A 22,618-nucleotide genomic window follows, 5' to 3' on the forward strand; every position below is an offset into this window, starting at 1 on the left:
TCAACGCTGAATTACTCCAACTATAATATCAATATTCTTTTTAGGCCTTGATTCAACTAGCCGCATAAATGTGTGTTTAAATTTAACATGTGAATGTTCATATTTGAAATTGATTACTTAGGAACACAAAGACAGGCGCGTGCCTTAAATGAATTGCTGACTAAGTACTTTACAGAGTAAACACTTCACGTTAAGCCAATCTACAGGACTGCTATTTGAATCTTTTAAAATACTTGTTAGTAATTTGTTACCTTTTTTTCAAAAATAGAAAATAAAAACATGGTAGATTTCATAAGAAAATACTATTACAGAAATAGCAATACCATTTCTAAGTGAAAATGTCATTCTGTTCTACATGGTTTGCTTGCTATCTTTAGATCCAATGGGTTTTTTTCTTTCAAAAGGCAGCTCTTTCAAAGCTGCTTTTAATTTAACATCGTTATGGTGTTAAATGAAGCACTACATTATTACCTTCAAGCAGGATAATTTACGTTGCAAATTATGAAATGAAAGGTGTGACTTATAATAATTTTGTTACATTAAACAAACAGAAGCAAATGCTGGAAGTTTGTAAAAAGCTTCTAAAATAACAGACAATTGGAACTTGAAAAGGCATGTGAAAAAAATTGCCAAACAGCCAGCAAGAATACCAAAAAAAGCCTCAACAACCATAATTCGGGAGAGAAGTAATTGGACTCCATCAGACAGGAAAGAGGATGGAATCATGCGAGATGTGGAGCTGAATGGCAAAATATCTATCTCACTATTATGGAGATTGTGAAGGATTTAAAGATTGTCCCTTGCCTCACAGCCATGTCAGCAGAGAGAGAAAGAGACCCCCTATTCTGTAGCCAGGAAAAAAATCTCTTGCGATATACAGGAAAAAAGGCTAGTAACACATCTTATACTGAATAAAGGGGAACATCTCTCTAAAAAGAGAAAGATTCATGGCAAAAATATTTAATAATCTGGTACTTTGCAAATTTATCTGCAGATTGGGAGATATAGATCCAAGTCCTTCCTCCAAATCAAATCAAATCAAATCAAGTCTGAAATTTATCTCCTGCATACCTGTGGAGTGTCTTAACATTAAGCTATTGAGTATACACAAGTATGCAGATACACCTACATCCAAGACATGTTTTAAGGTGAGTGCTGAAAAAAAAGGACTGAATTAGGAAAAACTAACACAGAGAGTTTGATTAGAGAATCCCTTTGGGACATAGGCTGAGGTCCTGAGAAACCTGGTGGGATCAGGACTTAAGTTCACATACACACTGGCAAGGTGTCTGGCTGGCAGCGGAGAGGTATGCCTGGAAATGGGGCTGAAAGCCTGAAAAGGTAGAAGTTGAAGTGTCCTAATGGATGAGTTCTGAGAAATCTTGTATAGGACACTGTCACAATTCCAACACTACTGTTCTCCTGTCCCCCCCAACAGCACAGCTTAGAGATGGAAAAAGGCAGTGCCTGGGCCTCAGCTTCACAGTTCTCCAGCCAGAAGGGTAGGACTTTGGCCAGACCTTAGTATTTCCTACTGACTTTTTTCGGCAAATCTCCACTCAGCATGGCTGGTTTTACAAATCTCGTAGGAGATGACTGCATACAGAATCGAATTCCTGTCCCTCCTATTTTACCCTAGCTGAATTAAGATTAGCTCCAATCAACTCCATATACCTCTGTTAACACTGTGCTGTACCTGAGCTAATTGGCCAGACAGAGTACAACTGTTCCTGCCTGCACAGGTGAGGTATTAGCCTCAACCATCCTTGGGCACTGGAGTTGTGGTCTGAATATCCATCTCACCTATGAATACCATGAGGCATAGCTGTTTCATACATAACAACTAGCTGCTCATGCCCTTATCTTGATGCCTTAACTTCCCTCCTGCACTTCATTGGCAATACGGATGACTATTAATGAATTCATCACTCACCTCACTTACAGCTCCTAGCCACCACAACTTACTAAAGGATAACAAGTTTCTCTAGCAGTACCTTCCAAAATTGTTTTTGTTCCACGCCAAAAACAAGATGTGAGTATAAGTGTGTGTGTGTATGTGATAGTTCAGAGCCAGGTAATCAGGATACTTGGCATGGGAGACACTAAGGCTTAACTCCTTTCCAGCTCTCTGTGATCTGATTTTGGTTGATTTCCAAAAGCAGATCACTCACACTCAGGCAAACCAGAAACTTGAACTTGTATGTTATGCATTTCAGGCCAGGATGCTAGCCAATGAACTACTTTTATTCCCAAGAAAATAGTATATTCAGCTGAAATGAATCCCAAAAAGGATCCAGAAAATATGACAACAAGAGTGGGAATACTACACAGCCGCACAGCCACTAGCTCAGCACGTTAACAAGGAAGAGGCTGAAACAAAGGATGTGTGGTACGAACAAGGACTCAAAATAGTGGACACCATATTCCGTATCTGACAGGTGGCCACAGCGGGATAGTAATGAAAACTTTGGCAAGGAAAGCACATATCCCTCATGCAAATTGAGCACAAGCATACTTGCACCCTGTTTGTCTGAGAGAGGCATGGCACTACTCAACAGTTGACATGGCCAGCATCGCTGATGCATATTGAGACTGCTAAGTGGCTGTTCTGGTGCTGTCACTAGTAGAAATTCTATATTCTTCTTTGATGTATGAGTTTCAGCTGCTTCTTCAGGACTTTATCATTCTGTTGTTCCTGGACTGCATTTCATTTCACTCCTATTTGCTATCCACATTAAAGCCATAGCTAAACCCTATACACAATATGCTTTCACCATAGCACTTATTAACTTTCTTCAGAATGACTACTAACACACGTTAGGTTTTTTGCTATCAGTTATAGTCATTAAAATCAAGAATAAATTCATCTTCAGTCAACAAAATTAACATTCTAGAATTACTCTGTCATAACAGTGAAAATACATTTTAAACTGTATACTCTTTGCAAGTGAAGCATTTTCAGCATTTTGCTCAGAAAGCATCGGCAAAGTCCAACTGAATATATCTTTGTGCTCTGAACTGTTTCTATGCTGACAGTTTTTTAACTCAAAGCAAAAGATAAAGCTCAGTAATTTTTCTATGCTAATCTTGAATTTAAATCTTGTATATTGTGTATTTATTAGAAGAGATGCTGCCATTCTAGCATCACAAAATTACTACTTAGCAAGGGCTGGATTCTTATGCTTTTACTCATCTGAAGGAATAATTTGCTCAGCAGTGTTGTTAATTTCAACAGTACTACTCCTTGATTAAGACATGATTCAACATGAGAGAGGTTACTTTAAAGAGGCATTGTGAATTCTAAGTGTAAAGATTTTTTTACAGGTAAACCAGCTTATTTTAGAGATATTTTTTCTCTTTTTAAATAATACCACAGTATGTAATTTACAGTGCATGCCAAACTACAGGGTGACTTTAAAAGTATTCTACTAATACTTTTATAAAACAACAGGAAAGCAAAAGAACATTTCCTCCAGGAATCCAAAGTATTTGATATTTTTCTTACCCACAGAAACTTAATTTCACTACATGGAGTAGTGCAATAAAAATGTCACATATCTTATTAATGCAAACAAATGAAACTGCCTTTTTAGAGCATGAACACCATGGCTTAAGTAGGTGGTAGACAGTTCAAGAGGAAGAAAAGCAATGTAATGCTGGTGCAATTACAATCAGTCATGAGAAGTTAAACAATAACTTTTTGTATTCATAAAATATCAAAAAGAAAAATGGTAGAACAAAAAACAGCCTTAGGGAAGATTTTGTTATACAGAAACAAGACCTTCCTAGTCTCTATTTAAGATTTTGTGCTGCAGCCAGTTTTCCTTACTCACATGAACAAAAATTCAGAGGTCAAAAAGCTCTCTCGCAAAAGGAGAGCGAGCAGAATTTGCACTCATGCCTAACGCCTTTAGTCTGACAGTAAATAATAGGCAGCAAAACTGCCCCCCTCCCTCCAATTACATTTTTAACAGCAGATACAGAATTAGAAACCCACAAGCTTTCAATGGCAAGCAAGAGTCTTCATTTACTTATTTATTTGGTTTTTTTCCCCGTTTGTTTTTACATTTTAGAAGAGAGTGCAGCTTCATTGCTCTTAACTCTGGCAAATGCAAAAAGTTCTTCTATACTTGAGGTATAATTATTTGCCTGTCATTATGATGTATGAGTTTTGATCCTGGCTAAATGGAACAGTTGAATCAGGAAGCCACGGCAGCCTTACCTGCACCAATCACACGCTCAATTTTAATACAAGAGGCATCTAGCTCCTTGGCGAATTGATGGACAGCTCTATTTGGGTCCTCGTAGGTTTCAGGGTCAATGTAGGTTTTGGTGCCTGGAAATTTAACTGTAATGATGTAAGAAAGCATGACTGTGATGAAGCAAAGGCACTTATTGTGCAGTCAGCCCAGGAATTTCATTATGCAGAGTGCTCCTTGGAAGAGCGAACCTGCTTCCACACTGCCTGAGCCGGAGCCACTCTGAGAGGCAACCTTAGTTTTAGGCATCATGTGCAAGCATGCTGACACAAGTACACAATCCCATCTCTAAAAATGACTGACATTAGCATCTGCATCTCCACCTTGAAGTGAAAGAAGTAATAAATATTAAATAGTGCTCAATGGAATAAAATGCAAGGGTTGAGTGGGAGCTAAAATAAAGCAGGGGAAGGGGTGTAAGAGCAGCAGAGGAGGTGAATCTTTCTTTTCTGTGTAAGGACAGCTTATCTTCTTTTCCCAGGTTGCATAAACAGCATTTCTTTATGTTATCTCTGCCTTCTAGTGGGATTTGAAAGGCTACTGCGCCTACTTCAATTTGCTTAAACTATTGAATATAATATTACTTACAGACTGTGGCAATAGCCAAGCTAAACTATTCACAGCACTTAGAATTTATATCCTTAGGTATATTTCTTGCACTAAAATATGAACATGAGAAACACTTGTAGTCAACTTGTAAAGGCACAGGAAGGGAAAATGGGCTCTGTGGCACAATTATTCCCTTTCTCAAGCACCTACGTGAATAGTATGCAGCAACTTGGTTTCTGCTCCCTCTTTCTCCAGTATAGCACTTAGTGCAACTCAGGCAGTGTAGTGCTCTGACCAGCATGTAGTTTTTTCCCTTAGTTTGCTGCTGATTCAGGAAAGTTATTATTTGCCCTTCTGGTGAAAGTAGAAACTTCTGGTGAAGGTAGAGCAACCCTGTAAATCTATTAACCAAGCAATTTTTATGAAGTAAATTTGGCTCATAAGGATTACGGTCCTGAGCTTTAATTAAATCAGTGAATTAAAACTCAATATGAAAATGCAAGAAAGTTCCTCTGCTAATTTATATACTGATATACAAGAATAGGATCAAAAGTCAATATAAAACATAAATAATTTGTCGTTGCTTTGTAATCTTTTAGTTGAACATAAAATATTTTAAATTTGAAAATATATTGAAAAACAGCTTAGTAATCATGTGCATTTATGTTTCAGATGGTGTTACTGACCAAAAAAAACCCCCAAATCCTCATAAAAAGGAAAAAGCTAGAGAAATTGTTTGAGGAATGTAATGAATTTGCATCCAGAGAAATTATTTGAAATTTTGCCCAGATGTTATTATCTGCCCTATTATGTATTTAAATAGATGTTCTTCCAATTGTATTGACAATGCTACACATTTTTAAAATGATAAATATTTATTTCTTAAAACCAAAAAGGACTAGGGAAATGAGAAGAAAGCAATAGGTTAACCTCCTATAATAGTGCTTTCAGGCAGGGAGATGGAGAAGGAGCCATCCTCTTGTGTTTGTGATAAGGGGCCTGGATCGGAGGTAACCTTGCGAATCTCAAATGGGCCTCTGATGGTTCTTTATTCAAGCTGTCATAAAACATTTTGACAGGCCAAGGCTATCCTGGCATACCAACGTGAAATAGTGCTGGCCTGGATTTGAAGACATTGTTAGAAGAAAATGGTAGGAGGAAACCAAATATAAATCTGAATTGCTTGACTAAACTCCTCCATTGTACTTGTATCTTTGAGTGTAGCACTTGAGGTCACAGAGAGTTGAGGGGGACTGAAATGAAATATATGATACTCTATTAAATACAGTGCTTTAAAACCTGTTTTTACAAAATGGTTACTTGTAAGTTTTTGTGTTAAGTAAGTGTTTGTTGTAAGTTACTTTTTTGAAAATCCAATCTGGTGCCTCAGCGCAGAAGAAGGTTGTCTAGATGTTATAGAGCAAACGGACACAAAACTGGTGTTCACAGCTCTGTGACCAAGCCAGTGACCACAGCACTGGGTTTCTCTCATTCTGTACATGGTTACCAAATAAAATTAAGCTAAACCTTCAATCAACACATGATGAAAAACTAGCTTGGCAAAGAGTGACTTATATTTGGTGCTATGGTTTTAAAAAGACTGTATATGCTAACTGCTCTGACCAATTTGCTGGCTAACCAGATTTCTTGAAAGTAAAATGAGGGAAATGAGCACTTATAAAGTCTCACCGTTTCTAGATCAGCTATTAATCACTAAGTAGATGCTTTCGTATTAATTCATTTACACTTTCACTGAAACAAAATATGTCACAGGTAATGGAGACGAGGAAGGGAATTCTTTAACTAGCATATTCCTTTTGTTTATATACTGAAATACAAGAATACATAGCTGATCTTTTCCTTCAAGGACATAATGGGCATTTTAAAAGTGAAAGCAGTAGCTCTTCTGAAGACGTGGAAAGCTTATAATGCATCTATGAGAGGCAAATTTCAAATCCATCACTCCCCGAAGAGTAACGTTTAAGTAACATCAGATTTTTGATGAATTCTTTAAAATCAGCTGCACTGCAAAGTGCATGATAAGTAATTCTTATCCCATTATTATTTTCCACCTTTCTTGCACAGATTATGAATTGATTAACTAAAGCTGCAATGATGTCACTACTTAGTTTAATACTCACTGCATTTAAATGAAATTATTTAGGTAGCAACACACCCAGACTCAGGAGGCATGAGCAAATACCAGCTGATCTGATTTTTTCAGGGCAGACAGGTGAAACAGAAACCTTGATCTGATTTTGAGTGGAGCTTTGGCTAGAGCTACTCTTTTAAAGAGGCATACATTGAGAAGATGCTACAAATTTGTGACTAGTGGCTACTTCATTCTCCATGTGACATTACATTCTGATAATAGCTCATGATTTTAACATACGTGAAATAAGATAAACCATATTGCTTTCATTAAAAAAATCTGATGTATTTAAGCTACAGGCGCAATTATTGGTAGACAGCATAGTATGACTAAATGGCAAGTTCTATTGATATGAGTTATCAGGCATGGGAGATGCTGGAAACCTGGGCATTGTTTTGTGTCAGAACTTATATTCAGTTTAATTCTATTATGTGATTTTGCAATTTTGCATGCTCAAAATCAAATTTGCTACTTAGTTTTACCATATTTCCTGAGTTAATGACTAATTCTAAAAGACATTCAAACATTTTCAATTTCTTATGTCAAAATGATATTACGACTGAAATTAGAAAGGGCTAAAATAAGAAAGTTTTTTAAACAATATTTTGATAAAACTGAAACTATTCTTGCATAAGCCTTCCTCTCCCCTTAAATTTTCCATTGCTATTAACCCAAGAAAGATGTATTTTATTGAATTTTCTCAGGGTTCTATCACAAGTTCAGATGGTAGCTATGATTTTAACAAAAGAGGTTTTAGGTGCTGCTCTCAGCTAGGCAAGTGATTCTAGAACAGAGAACAGTAAGGAAGTAGCTGACCTTTCTTTTCATATTAAATATTCTATTTTCATGTTTTGTAAATATTGATGCTATAGTATTCACAGTAGCAGAAAACAGCTTTTGAGCAGAACAGCTTCATTGCTAGGGTGATGCAATGACCCACACTTTCTTAATCTGAAGTTTGCCTGAGGTAAAGATCATATAGTCACTTAGCCAAAGGTCTCTCAAATACTGCACCTCAGAGGGATCATTAGGATGGTGTGAAACATGTATTCAAAGTAACCAAAAGAAAAAAAATGCAGAATGAAAACAACAATATATCATACACATGTATAGAAATAAAACAGTCTGTGTGAGCAATGTTGACTTTAATCAGCATTCTTTTTGTGTAGGTCACATATTTACAGTGTTTAACTTCCCACTTGCTATTTACATGGCATTTTTGAATTTCTTATGCATTTGTCTTTCACAGAGTGTTGTTTTAGTATTGTCTACACTATTGCAGTTGGGAATTTTTGAAAGGGGGAAAAAAAAGCAAAACACTTACAATGAAAGTAAAGTTCTTCATCCCCTTCTTGATCAGCTTTGCTATAACCACAGTGCCTGAAAGAAAGACACCAGTTTTACTGGTAAATAATGATTTACTTCCTCACATCTAAAGTCCTGACAACATCAGTTCTGCAGGCTGGGATTTTCAGGCACTGAGCACCTAACTCCTGTAGGCCCTTTGAAAGTTTCAGCTATAATTCTCTTGACAGCAGAGTTTTAAATAAATCATGAACAGTTGCAATCAAAAGGCTTTTGTATCAAATACCAGTTGGGACATGTCCTAAAGAGAAAATTCTAGTCCTGGTGAAAATCTTCTATGTATAAAACACAGGATTAAAGAACTTGAATGTAGAACACAATTTTACATGAGGGTATTCTTAAACTTACTGCTGTGCCTCTTTTTCTTGAATGTAAAGTCATTTAAAGGCTGATCAGATAAAGTGTCAGACTTCACGTGAGAAAACTGAACAGAAAGAGGGACTTTGAGGAGTACAGGTAAAGAACCTGCTGGAGGTTCCTTTTACAGCACATTTACATAGGACAAAAAGAACATCTTGATTTAAGTGTGTCTTGCCAAAGTAAGAGGACAAACTGTATAATTGATAACGGGATTTAAATGAAAATTGTCCTTACTAAAAATGACTTCTGTTTCAGTTTTGCAAATTACCATCCCAGATTAGACTATGACTCAGGAGTTCACAAGAGTGGGGTCAGATGTTCTTATGCCTATGCAAGGTGCAAATACCTTCGCCCGATGATGAATCCGAACACCATGAAGACCAGAATGATGGTTCCTGCCACAGCAACCACAGCTATGATAATAACAGGATTCTGTTCACTGGAAACAGCCGTGGCTACAAACAGAGCACAGAGCAGAGGTTAGTTTAAAATTATTCCCTACAAAGGAACTGCAAAAACTTAAGTCAACCTTCATGAATTGCAGACTGTTAGTTTACCTTTTCAATTGCCTGAAACTATTAAATTAATAAAGTTAGTCTAAAGAGGGGCCTCCACTGGAAATTCATCCAAATGTTGGATAAGTTAATGACCATCTACAGGGAATAAAAAGGAGTTATGCTGGAATTGATTTGGTCAAAGTGGTACAGCCATTAGCCAAAAGCCAGCACCACCCACTTCTACTCCCTCCTATTGCTGTGCTGCCTTCCGTTTTGCTCAGTAGTTGACTCCTTCCTAAAAGGGAAGACCTGGATATCCCTGTAAGGGGGGACAGTAGGAGAATAATCCCAGAAGAGCTCTGCTCCTAGCCTCCCCCCTAAAACTGGTTGATATGACTTTAATGGTATCCAAGGAAATAGTGGCTTAACCATAAGAAGAATGTTTGAGATGACACACTATCCATTAACACAGATTTCCTAGTTAGCATATTTCTATCTCTTACTGCTATTAATCATTGTCAATCACTATTATTACTTATCATTTGTTTCTGTTAGCAACAAAAAGGTGCTTCCACATATACAAAATGGAATTCTCCATGCTTCAGAGAATTTACGTGCTAAAATATCCACACATTATCGCTCTTTTTATTCAGATATGCCAATGCTATTAATATATGCAAATGTATTCATGTCCCATTAATGTAAACTGAGGATGTAAATACTTAGCCTGAGAAACCTCAGGGTTTGTTAAATACATCGCTTGCCCGACATCTAATGAGGGTTGCATATACTCAGTTGCATTAAATGAGTACAGCTCTACTGAACTCTATGGAGCTATGCTGGTTTGTAACAGTGAGGATCTAGCCCAAGAGACTGAGAATAAAGGAGGAGAGATCAGGCAGTGATGCTGAGGGACTGTGAAAGTGTGAGTCACCTGTAAGCAGCAGAGAGATAAATGAAGGGAAAAAAAAAGAAACCCAACTCATAGCTGATTAACTAAATTGGACATGGTATGTTAATATGGTTAACTCCTGGTAGTGGTAACTGAACAGGAATGTCTACATGAGGCTTTTATGAATTCCACAGAATCAGGTTCCTGCTGCAGACTTCAGAGGTTCCCATAGAAACAAACAAACGTCTTTTCTTTGCTCTGTCTTGGGAGAAGTGAGCCAATCAACATGATTTATTTGTCACTGACACTGACCTGTACCAGCTGCTTCCTCCCCCTCCCCCCCAAAATAACAAATCTCCTGTTATTCTACACAGATATAGAATAATATGCATTGAGGGGAAATTTCCTCTCCCCCGCCCCCACCCCCACCCCTGTTTCATTTCCTAAAGAAACTTTGTAATTTTTCTATGTTCTACCTAATGCAGGTGAGGAAGATCTCATTATTCATATTGGTCTTTAACTGAAAAGAACAAATGCTTACTTTTTAGTAGCTATAACATTCTGCGACACCCAGGTCAGTAGGATGCTACCACAGACCTGCATATATCCCACTTGCGGAACTTTTAGGAAACCAGCGGTCACTATTTTGTGCAAGAGTGTAGGGGCATAAGTAATACCACTCAGTTCGTGTAACTTCACCAGGCCATCAAAGCAGACAATCCCAAACATGGGAATGTCAAATTTATGTAAAATACAACATTTCCTAAACCTGCTCCCTTCTCCCTTTGAATGTCAGTGCAAACCTCACTCGGAAGTCAAGAAGAGGCAGCATCCCCTCACAATGGCCAGGGTGCGAAGCTGCATGCATTTAACAGACTGGAAAAATACCCACCCCAGCCTGTCACCTAATCTAGCAGCCAAGTTGAGTGCATAGAGGTTGACATATGTGAGTGGGCCGCTCTGCATAACTGCCTCACAGATTTTGGGTACTGCTGCACTCTGGAAGCAAGCCGAGGATGTTGGGGACTTGGACTCTGGAAAATGTTGGGGACATGGTACACTGGCCAACTGGCAAGATAGGTGGGATGCAATGTATGATATATTTTTACATCTTTAAAAAAAAAAAAAGAAGGTCTGATTGTGGGCATGGTCTGGTATGATTTCAGTGACAGCAGTCTAAGACATCTGCCTCTGTTCATGTACTCTGTGCTGCTTCTGCCTTATGTGTGATTAACTCAGTCTGTTAGTATAAGGGTGAACCAGAATCCAGCTTCTGGAATGATCACTGTGGTTTGGCAGAAATAAAGATGCTAGAGTGTCCTTAGAGGGATGATTTTAGGGGGCAGATGATCCTTTCAGGGGTTGCATGGCACGGTTACCTGTCACTGCTGCTGCCACGATGGTGATGGCAGGGAAGCACCAGCAGGACAGGGCAGTCTGCCCTTACCTCTGCTTCAGCTGCGCTCGGACTCGGAGCAAGACAGGGACCTGACACTTGGGCAATCAGCTACAGGTGATACCTAATCTGGCGTTATGATATTTGCATATCCGAACAAATGAGGCAATGCTTAATTTAAAGGAGTTAAAAACATGGTTGGAAGGATAGGGAATGGATGTCCAAACACCCTGGAGGATTTAAAAAAGATCAGCTGTAAAAGCTGTGCTGGTCCTCCAGCAACATTTTCTCATGCAAGCAACCTGAAGTGTATGATTGGCAAAAAAGAATTGGTGATGAAGTCCACCATGAAACCTTTAATGATCATGTAGGCCAAATATCACTTTCTTGAATATTATTCTTTATGTCTTCTATGAAAATTTGTAGTAGCATTATTTCAGACATTAGGAATAAATTTTCCATCTGTATATTACTTCAACCTTGCTTGATTTAAACTGATTCAAGGCAAAAGGAAAAAGCAAAGTTTTCTTCATGCCAGGTTGTGCTGAGTCCTTATACTTTAACAGTGAGAGCTGTAAAAAGTGGCTAATCCCTTCAGTTACAAAAAGCACAGGATCATCTTTAGATCCACTGGCTACAAGCCATTTAACATAATTTTTAAATACTTCAGTGAATCAAAAGATAAAATTACCACTTAAGTGGTAATATAAATAAAAAATAAATCCATAGATTTATATTTTCTTCCTGAGGGACTTATGTATCTAATAACCAGAAATGATTCCAACAAAAAAATATGATTAAAGTACTATCTGTGGCAAATACAGTATAGAATAGAAATATCCTGTGTTTATAAAGCATTTTTACTTCATAATTTTGAAATTTTTACATAAATATGTATGCAATGCCCAACATGTATGGTATATGCAAATACAGGTATAAAATATGCCTATTTTACACATCGGATAATATTAATATCATGGATTTAGTTCCTCAAATATTGAAAAATGGCCATGCAGTTTCTATTACAATTCAGAAAGTGGAGCATAATACAAAAATCTACTTAATCAGCAGCACCAACCAAAAGGTGCCAACCAGTTGAAGTGCCAGAAGAAATTCAGGTAGGCAACATGACTAGCTGACTGTGATGGTCACTATATATATTCTTACATATATAGATATATGTGTGTGTATATATATATATATATGCTCTCACTATATATATATTCTTAAAATACTTCAACATATTTAAAAGCCACATTCAGAAATCCTCTGGAACAATGAGAAACCAATGCCTCTTAACTGTAGCATAACACTGGTTTACTGATCACCTGTACAGTACTTCACTCGAGGTGTATTTCCTAAAAATGATCCAATAAAGGTCTTCCTTTAAAATGTTAACAAAAGACTAATTTGATTAGCCTGCAAGTTCTGATAAAACTATAAATAAAATATGAGAAACAAATATTTTTGTGTAAAACAATTCTAGAAGAATTTAATGGAATTTACTATCTTTTTGCCAACATTTTAATTATTTCTGAAAATCACATGTGGAAAATTGTGGATGCTTACTCTTGATGGGAATTAGATTCTATAATGTCCTCTCAAGATAGTGGAAAATATGCCACTTTTAAAATTTTCATTAAGGAAAGCACAGGACGTTTTACATGGCATGTCAAAACACAAAGCTGGCCTGTGATAAGAGAAAAATCTGCTGTGCATAATGGCCAAGTATGTCGCTCGTTTATATGCTGTTTTTCATCACCTGAGTCAGAAAAAGGGTACATAAGCATGGTCAGTGATGCACTTCTTCTAGGATTTCCTAATCTTCCATATGTCGACCAAACCCCAGTCAAGACCATTTACCTCTGAAATTATCTTTGCTAATCTTAGCAGCTACCAGTATGCTTACGTTCAGTATATAAACAATAGTCAGGTAACTAAGGAAATGTTGGAGAAACATTTTGGTCTACTAATTTTAAACCACTATGGACAATAAATTAGCTAATTAGCAGAAACTTATGACAGACTTTTGTTTTCCAGAAATCCACTCAAAATAAGAAATTACTTCTGGCTGTACCTCAGGTTCCCATTCTGCAAAATAGGGATTCTGCTACTGACTCTTTCTAAAGCAGAACTCTATGGATGGAAGGCATGCGATCAGACACAGAGCTAATAATATTAGTAATAACAGTTTATTGCTGCTATTATGATAATTACTATTTCAATTATGTCTATTAGAAATGTGCTATTATTCATTATTGATAGTTTTCATATTTTGTGTGGAATCAAGGTGGAATCAAGACCTAACTACTGAGTTTTAAGAATACCCACAAATTGTTCAGGTGACATCTGGCTGCAATTAATAAGATGCAATAGTCTGTGTCCGCACCTTAGATATGCTGCACAAAGCGCAGAGAGCAGAGTTCGCATCTGTACCCTTTGAACCTGTAGGCTATGTATCCTCCAAATCTGGCTGACTTGCTGTCAGGCAAGTTGACCTGAAGCAAATGACCCAAAACAAGAGTAACCAAATTTGGGTCTGTGACAGAGCAGTGAAGCTGCCAGGGACACAGGCAGTTCCTGTGAATGGGCACACGGTTGCCAGGTCTCAGTGATGCAAGAGTTTCTTTCCGAAAACACAAAATGTGGAAGGTTTTCTCTATGCATGCATGCACATATCTACATTGGTGAGGAAAAAAGGTATCAGTGTGATTTTTAGACAAATAAGGGCACAAGATTGGTTTCAGCATCAAGGAAAGAGCAAGCTCTCCCAAAACATTATCCCTCTTCTGAGATGTCACAGCCAGATTCTCTGGTGTACTGTACTGAGAGAGTTTGTACTTCAGCTTCATACTTTCCATTGTGAGGGTTTTTGAGAGGTTGTTTTTTCTTTACACGGCTTACAACTTATTACATGAGCCTTAAAGAAACCTAGTATCTTTGAGACCTCTGTTTCTTTACTAAACCAAGTTGAAACTAGCCAACGAACTCAAAAGACACTAAGGATGGATATACAGCTTAAACAAGACACACGACACACACATAAACAAAACAATACAGAGTCTTTTCAGGAAATCAAACAGGGAAAAAATGACCTGGAGAAGCCTCTGTGGGCTGAAATCTCCTCTTCCCTCCTCTCCCCAGTTACAGAAGAATCTAGTAGAGTTATTCAGCTCACCACTACTCACTTCTCTTGTGGGAGGAAAGAGGTGTGTATTTGAATGAAAAAAATACTTTTCTTTGTGTTAGAAGGACATCAGAGGAGAAGAACCTGATATGTTAAAAATCTTCTCCAGCTAATTATAAGAGTGTAATTTGTAGTTCTATGGTAAAACAACTAATTGAAGTTCATCCTTCAAAATACAGTGACAAAAATCCACCTTCATGTAGAACTTCATTCTTTCTAGTTTTAATAATATTGCCTATGATTCTTTCCTTTCTTGCTTTACTTGCTACTTCTACTGAAAGTGTTAATTTCCTATAAATCTAATTGTTTACCTGTGGCTTCTTCTAGTGTGGCAACATCCAGTCTGGGGCTGTAATTTCCATAACCAGCAGCAGTAAAAGCACGAATCTGGAAAACATACACTGTTCCTGGCTTTAGATTATTAATAGAAGCTGAGGTGGACTTGGTTTTCACTGTTGAATAGGTCCTCTCCCTTTGATCCTGGAAACAATAAGACAAAACATTAAATGACATTTACAGGTCAGATTTTATCATGGTTGCACATCAGCAACTGACAGCCAGCCTGAGTAGTTTATTTCAATTTGTTTAATGCTTTTTTTCCCAACATAAAAAATAAAGTGTACTCTGTGGAGTATTACAAAACACTGTCAATGCAATGAGGAGCTCTAAGTGTAACATAAAATTCAAATGGGATGCTCATATTGTTACTCATAAAACATCCAGACATAAAATGACTGCTTCTTTGGCTCTGATTACATTTTGTGAAATTTTGATGAGAAAATAGCTTGACCACAGCTTTCCAGGGGGATCTGCGGGGTCTAAAGAGTTCAAGGACAGGAAAATCTGTTCTTTCGTGGTCAGAACACCTTCCCTTGTCACCTTCCAATACCTTTAAAAAATACAATACTGTCAATGTATAACTGACTGGATTTTGCACCAAATTCTGAGGTCCTTAACTCAGTTTTCACTTAGTTTTTTTCTCTGCCTTTTAGTCTTTTCTCAGGTTTTGACTCTATGGCATCAAGAAGAACCCAGGGAAAGAACTTCAGTGTGACACCCCCCAAATTTGAAGCTGTAAAATTACAAATGCTATGAGTAATAACTCACTTTCAAATACCACAAAAGCTGTATCACAGATCATTACAGTATTCAAAAAGCTCTACTTATTCATCACATTTACTGGTCCAGATTATCTTTCAGCATAGATATGTGCAGCCCTGTTGATTTTCAGTGGCAGATGCAACCCTGATTTGAAGGGCAGAAGAGATGAATTAACCAACCATCTGAATGCACCACATGACCAGAGAAGCATGAGCCATACGAGGCAGTGCTAATGAGACAGATACAGAGGGAAGGAATAAATCTGTAACTCATTTCAATAGCAGTTTGCCAGCTAAAAATGATGGAGAACCTTCCCCTTTGCAGTCAGTAAAGCAGCAAAGGTTTTTGCTGAAATACAGGGTTAAATACAACATACATGATTTCTTTTCTGAGATTCAGTAATGGCTCCTCCTGGGTCTTGCCCAGTCTGTAATTTGAGCAAGCCCACTGGCTCGGCTAGCAACAATTTTTCTTATCTTCTCCAAGAGGGTTTAAAACATCTGTATGTGAGGACCATGGTGGAATGTATGCTGGTATGTGAGAAAGAACAGGAGTGCTTGAGAGATGAGAAACAAGGGTAAGGAAACTGTAAAAACTCAGGTTCGGGACTGCAAGCCACAGTGGAACTTCAGAGTTTGGGTTTTGATGCATAAATGAGGCTTATTTGAATTGCCAACAGTTCTTGCATTTAAAATAAATAAAAAACAAAGAAATAAAAATAACCTGCACTAGAAATCTCACAGGACAGGCTTACTTGGGAGATTTCAGGCAGTTTCCATTCCCACCCTAGCCAGAAGTGAGAGGCGAAAAAACCACTTATCAGAATATTTCAGAACCACAAAAATGTTTGATTTAATTTCGCTCTAAAAGGAGCTGAAAGTTCAGATCTTTTCTTTTTTTTCTTTTATCTTTTAAACTAATAGAACAAAACTTAAACTGCCTCTCGTTCTGAGCAAGAAGCTTATGAAGTACCTTTCAAGCTGAACTGCATTATTTTGGAAGGAAGGCCAAGTACTTAAGTATTTGTTTTGAAATTGTCTCACCAAATTAAAGGTATATAGTTCAGTTTATCTGACTGTATGAACAGTGACTGTTCATAGGATGAGCTTCTTATGCTTTTTTATTAATTTCACTGTAATAAGTATAATACCGGTAGGTTTCCTTTTATTACAAAAGAAGTTTAACATCAGTTCTTGTCTTTGCAAACATAGGAAACTGGCAATGAAATTCTGCTGCTAATGTAAAGTAACATGAATATACAGGGAAAATAATGAGTCACATTCTAAAAGTTACCATTTTATGAAGAGTCTAGTATCTTGACCATTTTTCTGTCATTTTCCACTACTTATCTAAATTATTTATTTTATTGTAATGGATTAGAAATTACTCTGCGTATTAAAAAAAAAACCAACATTTTTTTTTGTTTGTAGTTTGGTTTTTTAAGTTTTTTTGTGTGGAGAACAGTTTTGCCTTTGGTAAATATGTAAACTTTCTTTTTTTTAATGTATGGACTTTATTTGTGTGTGTGTGTGCACACACATGCTTGAGGGACAAAAATTATCTGCTAAAATTAGTAAAATTCCCTTAAATGAATTGTTTAGCTATCTGTAAATATCTGATAAATTTTGTTACAGGAGTCATTAAAGTGAACAACTTAAACTGGGAGTTAGCATCAACAAATAAACATTTTATTCCCTTCCCAAATCATATAAAGATCTTTTGATAAGTATATTTGTGTAATTCAGCACTGAAAATTAGATGTGACACTTTATATTAGATCCAATCTGGTCTGAATTTACCTAATTCTATGTTACCTAGTAAGGTGACATGCTCTTTTTGATATAGAGGTGCTACTACCTTGTTTGCAGAGATGAAATGTCTTCAAAAGTGATCACAAAGGAGCTCCTTTGTTCATTTCTTTGCATTTTAATTCTTTCTTTTTTCTCCCAGTATGTTTTATAAAAATTAGAAATGCGTTACATCGTACAGTAAATTTTCCAGGGAATCTGGAGGAGCCACACTTAGTCTGGGTCCCATGACAAACATGTAGCTGCACAACCTGCCTTCACTCTGCTTTCATCCAGTTTACGGTTGCATGTGGCCCTACTTACATGCTTGTCAGAATTTTTTTATTCTGAAGTACTTCAAAGTTATCATGAATGAAGGCCTAGACACACTGAAATGAATAGCAAAACTCCGACTGACATCAATAAGATTGCAATTTCACTCTACCAGAAACAGAGATCACTTCATCTACTATTGAAAAGCAGCCCTCAATTCATTATTGTGTTGAGAGAAGAAGTGAAAAATAAATCTCACAATGCTGGGACTTTTTAAAAGAGCAAATAAGGAATATTTATCAGCCAAAACTGTAGGAAGTGTTTTGGAAGTTTTCAGACATCAACTCGAAGTGGCCCAGCTCGTAAGGAAATACCAAATGCAGTCAGGAGTTGTATTTGATATATCATCTCAAGACTGGAATTACAGTGACACAGAAGGAAATGAAACAAGCTTTATACACAATGTAGAAGAGACAGGAAAATGACAAATAACATGGTAAAATATCCAAGTCCAACTTCACAATAAAAAAAGGAAGTGGAAAAAAAGGCAGATTTCAAGTGGATATTTCATTCATAGGATACCAAAATACAATATATGGGACATGATAGCAATAATAATTGCAGGGATTCACTAATTATTAAAAACAAGCAAAATCACTGTGACTTTGAAGAGACAGGATAGTTGATAGCTGATGGCTTTAACATTGTTCCACAACAGAGCAAGCCAACACGAAGCAAACAGCACACTGTTGTACATTACAGATAATCTTAGCACTTACTTTCTCATAATACTTGATTTCATATTCAGTAATGACTCCATTGGGATGTTCTGGTTCCTGCCAGGAAAGCTCCACGCTCCTCTGCAGCACTCTCTCTTTCATTACTCCACTAACTTGCGAGGGAGCTGTTTGGATAAGATGTGTCAATAAATAAAAAGCAAATTTGTTGGATGCCTGAAATCAAATGTCATTACTGATCGACCCCATGCTGAGCCACTTTCATTAAGGTAAAAGAAAGCACCTTTTCATAGCTCACAATTCAAAGCTAATGAATATTCAAGCAGGACCCTATTACTGTTCATAAACTTAGAATGGAAGTCGAATTAAGTGCAAACAGGAAAAAGTGGCGTTTTTCCAGTTAGTGCAAAACTGAGATTAATGGGATAGGAATAACAATTAAGCAAATTAATTCTGACTAAGATAGCAAGGTATATTTTTAGATTGATGTGTAGTAAATTAAGAGGCTAAATATTTATTGCATATATTTCTGAAATGCACAAAAAAAGAAAAATAATGTTTTAGAAACAAAGCCACATTTTAGGCTTATTTCATATAACTGATTCCAATTCTGCTTAAAAAATAATCTGTCACACTATCTGATTACAGCATGACTTGGTGATGAAAATGACTTTGTTAAAAGACTAAACCCCCTCTTTTTCATTAGTTCAAATGCTTCCAGGACATCCTCTCTTTAGAGCTGAAGTTTCCATATTTGGTCTTGGCATTTTTTGAAAGCGTGAGACAATTTAACAAGTAGATCTTACGAAATAGAGTGGACGCTGTCTTCTTCCACCTCACTCTACAGAGACATACATACGTGCACACTTGCACACGTGCACACATACACACGGAATTTCCTAATAAACATCACCCACAAACAAGCACCTTTTGAAATTAAAAAAACACAACAATGTACAAGCATTACAGAGCCATCGACTCTCATTTAAAAATGTTTGAGATAATGTAACAAAATGGCAGAGACTGAAAAAGTAGCTTGCTTTATCTGCTTATCTCATGTTTATCAAAAAAGAAAGACAGCAGATTTTCCGCTGACACGCAGTTCCAAAGGAAGCCCAACATCACGCTTTTCCTCAAACATACATACTGCCTATATGAATGTAGCACAGGAGTTCAGTAAAACAATAGCTCTTTAAAAAACTATGGCATTGGAACCACCTAGAACTTGATCTTATTCTCTTTCAATTCAATGGAAATAATTCAAGGGTGTAACGCTGCTCATGCAAAAGATAGATAAAGAGAGGACTTGATCCTCAGCCCCCTGCAGTTAAAAGCAAAATGACATTTACGTGTACAAGAACTTGGTCGTATTCAGAGAGCAGATTCAGACACGGGAAAGGAAATGAAAATTAGAGATAAATTCATTTATATCTTTTGCAATATAGAATCTAGTACTGATCCTGTATTTGAATGTTTGTTTGAACAAAAATTCTGAAAAATTTAAATCTTTTTCTAGGTAAAAAAAGAACAACCTTATTTCAGAACTGTATGTAAAGTTTTCACTATGTAAAATGATGTACAGTCTTCAGACAAAACAGGGTTCTTATCCTATGCAACAGGCAGGTGAACTTCACTTTCTCCTTTACCATTCACTTTGAGTCTAATTAGACTAATTCCCATTCTAATATTCTTTAGCACACACACTTTCCTCTATTTAATTTAAAGAACATGGAAATGAAACATATAGAATGCACACTCCTGTAGCATTGAGGATAAAAATATAATGGTAAAGTAAAAAGAACTACAGCACCATCAAGACAATAATCCTCTAAAAACCTTAAAATTTGAATGTTAACTTCTTATTTTAATTGTGACGTTTCTAACCTTTTTTATTATAACATGTATAATCATGTAGGTTTTTAAATTAAATATATTTACATTTCATTAGAGGCTCCAAGAGTCCATGAAAATTAAAGATTGAAGCCATGCGTGATAATTTTCATTATGAACTATTATGTTGTATATAATCAATATAATCAAAGTTGAAGACCCCTTAATGTAGGCTTCCTAACTGATAAAATCACAAAATTGTATCATGTAAACACCACGGGTTGATACACCATTCCAAAGCCAGGATCTCTCTCTTTCACTCTTCTTGCATTCTCTTTCTAAAAGCTTAGAGTATTTTCACTCTCTAATTAGTGAAATATATTCTTTTTCGTAGCTAAGAGTCTGGAATGCAGCAAACTAATTTAGTCTGTCTAGTTTTCTTTGTGGTGATTAACTAGTTGTCTTCTTTGTCTAAATGACTACCACAGCATCCTGGCTGAATTTCAGAGAGGTCATTATGTTTCATGTATAATGTTCTATCTCATCCAGATAAATGTTTTCAAATTGCTAATTTTACATTTTTAGTTGTCCAAAATTGTTAATGTTCATACTTATCATGAAACAATTTTATATAACCTGCGTCCCTGGAGTTTGTTCTCAACATTTGCTGCCTTTTGTTTTAGCTTATCAATTTTTTTCATTCCGTTGGTCATAGCATTCATTTTTTTTAAGCAGTGAAGCAAAATGAACTCGCTTCCTCTGGTGGTAGTTAACTCTGCGTATATGGGGAAGGAACAGCAATGCAGATAAGGAGGAACAGAGAAGGGGGAAGATTTTAATCAGGGGAGTGAAATATACTATGTGAGATTCCTACTTAACATCTGTATAAAATACACCACAAAAAGCCATATTCCATTCTTAAGGAATTTCCATTCGAAACAAAATCTCAGTGATTTATTAACATTGCAAGACAGCATTCAAAACTCTTAAATAAATGCACTCTTAAATATATTTCCTGTCAATTAATATTCTTTTAATTCAAGAATGGTCAGATTAAAAGCTGGTTTTGGTTTTGGTTTTTTTTCCCCTTACTAAAAACATTGTTCTACTTTTTATTGGTAGAAGAACCACATGAGGAAGAAGAGAAAATCCAGCCCTGCAGACTGTATATGTTGGTAGCTCTGAAGACAATTATGTTGTATATAATTCCCATACCATATGATATTCCTAAAATATTCCAAAGTAAGTTACCTAAGCTTACTTTGTGTCCCCACGTTTCTTGGGGAAAGAAGAGAATCATCAAATCAGTTGAAGCCGGAGCATCCTCCTCTGGGAAGGTACACTGGTCTGTTGTTACTGCAAGGAAATCTCTGTAAACTAGAGCAACCACGTAAGCCAATCTATTGACGTTAGAGGCTAGATGTATATGCTATCTTTGTCCTGCCTTTTGGGTTCTATTTCTTGATCTGTGCTTAATGAGAGTGTACAGGTCAGACGCATTTTGTTCTTTATTCTAGTATAATAATTTCCTCCGCATTCTCTCTTGTGCCTTTCTCACAGACTGTTTTGCATTCATGTTTTATTTGTTCTGGCTTCCTGAGACCTCGTTTTAAACCTTTAGCCCGCTTCTCATTGCCTAACCTTGTTAATTAATTAACAACCTATTTATGGTTTTGAAACAACTATGTTTGAGCGAGCTTGAAAATGAGTGAAAGCATACAATTCATCCCTAAATACAAGATAAAATATGGTATTAAATCACAAAAAAGATAGCTCTATAAAAACAGAATTAAAAATACAATTTGTGTTCCCAATGGTAGCTAAATATTATTATTATTATTATTATTATTATTATTATTATTATTATTATTATTATTATTATTATTATTATTATTATTATTAAGCTACCATTAGCTGATATTAGCTACCATTAGCTGATAATAATGATAAAAATTGTTTCAGGTATTTTTTCCTTTTAGTAATCTAGCTCTTGTCACTGCATCTATAACAAAGTTGTTCTTTATGAAGACACTTCTTACAGCATTTCTAGACAACTAAGTACCCAGTCCTGAATGACTTGAGCATGCATAAGCCCTACTGTATCACTTCAGGTTACAAAGAAGCATCACTTGTCAGAATCATTATTTCCATAATATATTACATTGGGGGATACAGGCTGTTCAAAACACCATTTACTATCAACTTTGTTTCTGATATACCTCATCTCTTCTTT

At 36.4% G+C, this 22,618-nt stretch overlaps 1 protein-coding gene across 6 annotated transcripts in view; it reads right to left on the bottom strand.

The window, feature by feature from the left end:
- The window catches only part of EPHA7 (EPH receptor A7), a 176,481-nt gene that overhangs the window by 23,903 nt on the left and 129,960 nt on the right, over positions 1-22,618 (bottom strand). For 4 of the 6 annotated variants that reach the window (XM_075498397.1, XM_075498393.1, XM_075498391.1 and 1 more), the window contains 5 exons: positions 18,598-18,722; positions 14,969-15,137; positions 9,032-9,140; positions 8,285-8,340; positions 4,223-4,348 (listed from right to left, as the gene is read on the bottom strand). In XM_075498397.1, coding sequence (XP_075354512.1) covers positions 4,223-4,348; positions 8,285-8,340; positions 9,032-9,140; positions 14,969-15,137; positions 18,598-18,722 — 585 coding nt within the window. The remainder of the gene's footprint in view (positions 1-4,222; positions 4,349-8,284; positions 8,341-9,031; positions 9,141-14,968; positions 15,138-18,597; positions 18,723-22,618) is intronic. The other 2 variants (XM_075498395.1, XM_075498392.1) reach the window with 1 other exon arrangement.

This window comes from Mycteria americana, chromosome 3, assembly GCF_035582795.1.
Source record: "Mycteria americana isolate JAX WOST 10 ecotype Jacksonville Zoo and Gardens chromosome 3, USCA_MyAme_1.0, whole genome shotgun sequence".
NCBI lineage: Eukaryota > Metazoa > Chordata > Aves > Ciconiiformes > Ciconiidae > Mycteria > Mycteria americana.